This window comes from Sinocyclocheilus grahami, unplaced genomic scaffold (genome assembly GCF_001515645.1).
Source record: "Sinocyclocheilus grahami isolate Dianchi unplaced genomic scaffold, SAMN03320097.WGS_v1.1 scaffold17.1, whole genome shotgun sequence".
Lineage (NCBI taxonomy): Eukaryota > Metazoa > Chordata > Actinopteri > Cypriniformes > Cyprinidae > Sinocyclocheilus > Sinocyclocheilus grahami.
In genome coordinates this window covers 3,557,390-3,560,658 of record NW_015505196.1, presented here as the reverse complement: position 1 = coordinate 3,560,658, position 3,269 = coordinate 3,557,390, and the positions used below count along the sequence as shown (strand labels likewise).

At 38.5% G+C, this 3,269-nt stretch overlaps 1 protein-coding gene across 1 annotated transcript; it reads left to right on the top strand.

Moving 5' to 3' along the window:
- The first annotated feature begins 1,116 nt into the window (after positions 1-1,116).
- Positions 1,117-2,302, top strand: LOC107552578 (homeobox protein HMX3-like). The gene is made up of 2 exons (XM_016234487.1): positions 1,117-1,442; positions 1,544-2,302. Exons 1-2 carry the CDS (start codon positions 1,238-1,240, stop codon positions 2,059-2,061), a joined length of 723 nt encoding a protein of 240 aa, XP_016089973.1. The 5' UTR covers positions 1,117-1,237; the 3' UTR covers positions 2,062-2,302.
- The last annotated feature ends 967 nt before the right edge of the window (positions 2,303-3,269 follow it).

The window sequence follows — 3,269 nt, the reverse complement described above, 5'->3', positions numbered from 1 at the left end:
ATGTCCAGGTAAGCATGGAAGAGTCCGATTGCAGAATAATACAAGAACACAACAATATGTACAATTAACACAAAATAACGTAATTTAAACGAATAAATATTAAATATCAAATGTATAGGCTACATATAGCTACACATAAATCCCATGAAAAGCTATACTCATCTATAGGCCCGCAACTATACCAGGCATATTTACTTCCCTATTTAACAACAGAAAGAATAATGATATGAAAATATGATTTAGCAATTTTAGGACATTATTTTATAACATTAAGGCATACAAAATCATATCATTATAGTTTATAATGATTTCAGATGTACTTCATGGTCCATTTGCAAGTCCTGAATATGCTTAAAAGACAATGAAATCTTAATTGTGGTGACGGACTAAAGGTTCAGTAAAATAATATTTATTACAACATTATCGCCCATGAATGCTTTCAGCGTTCAGTAATTAGATCAATTATTAAATGCCCCAGAAATAACAACTTAACTAGAAAATCACTAATGGAAAATGTAAAGGTCATCGTTCATTTTTTGTAATAGTCATTGTACAGCCAAGATATAGTTCAAAATAATAATACAGGATGTTTCTGCCACGAGCACCGCAACAAAATAAAAACAATTATTGAAATATTAAATGCAAAAGACAGCGAACCTTTGGTAAACAACCATAGGCTACACATTTTTCAACACTCGGAATTATCTCGCACGCATGAAGTGCAAGAAGCAAAATCAAAATTGTAACGATAAAGTTGCTATAATTAACTTAATTGGGAACTGAAAGTTCATCTGAAAGAAAAAAAAGTCATAGCCTAAGCTACATTGACCTCCCTTTGTTCTCGAATTGACACCCGCAAGCGTCATCAAAGGAGCTGGAGAAGTCCAAAGAGGCTAAATACGCGCCTCTTACTAAAAGCTGAAATCTCTCTCCTTTTCTTAAGAGCTCTCATTAAAAATAGCAGTGTTGTTCACTTATCGAAGTATGTGTGCCAGATGTCTGGATAGGTCTGAGCTCTAGCTACCACCCTCCTCTGCCATTGGCCGCCGCGCTGTCTGATTCTCGTGACCAATAAACGATGGAGAATCGTGTTCTTCCGGTCAGTGGACTAACAGTCTAGGCGAGCGCAGCAACACTGCAGGTCGTGGAGCGATGGTGCTTGGAGAATCGAGACGTTAGTTTATGAAACGCCAGAAAGGAGACACGGACAGCAAAGACCCCGCATCTAACGGAGAATATGAGCAAGGAGGACGCGTCATGTCGACCGGCTTCTTTGAAGTTCACCATTGACAATATCCTCAACTCCAAGTCGAGCAGCAGAAACTTTGACAGCTGCCATTCAAAGACATCGCTCGTAGTGTGTCGGGATGGCTGTCTGCATCATCCCGGAGAGAGCGAGGGTCCATGCAAAGAAGGGTCAGATGCAAGATTGCACACCATTGGTAAGATATTGCTTTTAACTTTGGCACAAATCTGCAATAATGCATTATTAGTTGCACTGTAATTTTTGAGCGAATATCAATAGCATCTGACTGGCTTTCAGATAAAGTCAACAAAGAGGGAGATGGGACTGTGGTGGACGCGCTCAAAACCGTCGACACGCGCAGCGAGAGCGCGGACAGCTGCGATGACGGGCAACAAAAGAACAACGGCAAGAAGAATAAACTAATGACGAAAAAGAAAACGCGCACTATATTTTCAAAAAGACAGATCTTCCAACTGGAATCTACGTTTGATATGAAACGCTATCTGAGTAGCGCGGAGCGCGCGTGCCTGGCGAACTCTTTGCAGCTCACCGAGACTCAAGTCAAAATCTGGTTTCAGAATCGACGGAATAAATTAAAAAGACAACTGTCTACTGAACTGGAGGGACCGACTAGCGATTTCAGTGATGTTGGAAAGACGGTACCGCTGCCAGCTTTATATACTAAAGAGAATAATCTGCTCGGAAGGTGCATGCTTCCAATGCCTCTACCAGTCGTGTATCCTGGAGGTAGCGCGCCTTACTTTTATTTCTCAAACGCCAGCAAGTATTTCAGCCTGTTTGATGGAGATATATGACTTAGAAAAGACCCTCGCTCAGGGGACGCAGTAGCTCTTATAACAAAAACCGACAACACGGCCCAACTCAAATTTTGATAACGAGCATTATCGAGCTTTTTGTGTGTTTTGCTGAGAACATTGTTCAGCTATCGGTCAGTAAAGAAGCTGGCTTGTATTTCTATGCAAAAGCCTATTTTATTTATTGTATGCTGTACAACATTTTTTTATAGGCCTAAATAATAACACCTAGCATATTATACCCCGATTACAGTGCATCAGAGTCAGCAGCCATACTGGCACAAATGCCAGTGCCAATCACCCTGTCTTCACATGGCAGGACATTACAACACAAATGTTTTACTGTTTACATTATTATTGTTATTATTATTATTATTATTATTACATCTCCGCCAAAGATCGATTATTGCTGCATGCATTTGTATTTTAAATGGCCCTCTAATTTCAAAACGAGCAATTAAAAGTTATTTAAGTGAATGTATTGGTTATTTTACATTTAACGCATGTTTGTATGTTTATTCCTTTTTATCGTTTTCAGCATAACCTGGCCAATTAAGTAGGCTATTCTACCAGAGTGTCATTAAATATTCTGTTTTACACTTGCTTCAAAAGAAAACTTTTGTGTCCTGGCTTTTTTGTATTAGTAACAATTGTTGGGTTTTATCCATTTAAGAAAGTTATGTTTTGATACTGAATCAGTTATAGGCTACATATCATTTCAAACTAGGTCAGACTCACGGGTTTTTATTAAACACGTGAGTCTCATTAACAATGTTAAGAGTCGCATGTTTTTGAGGAATTATCTATGGCAAGCCAACAAAATCTCACCGGAAAACAAAGTAAATTCCGATGACCAAGCCTATTCGGAACAAGTCTCAGGGTTACAGACCCCAACGGGCGGCTTATTCCATCTGAGGATATCCTATATCCTCTAACTCTGTTAAAAAAAAAAAAAAAACTCGGACATATATTGCCTAACTGTGAACTACAGTGCCAATAAATGTTCGTGCAAATAGGCATTACAAAGTTCTACAAACGTGCATTTTACATGCAGTTTTATAGTGCTTTATTATAAATCAGCCTGGTTCAAGTTCCACGTCATAATCTTGGAGTAAACTTTATTCAGTGTCCATTAACACATTTTAAAATGAATAGCAGAGATTAATTTACGTGGTTGTGAGAGCTCAACAGCAATATATATATATATA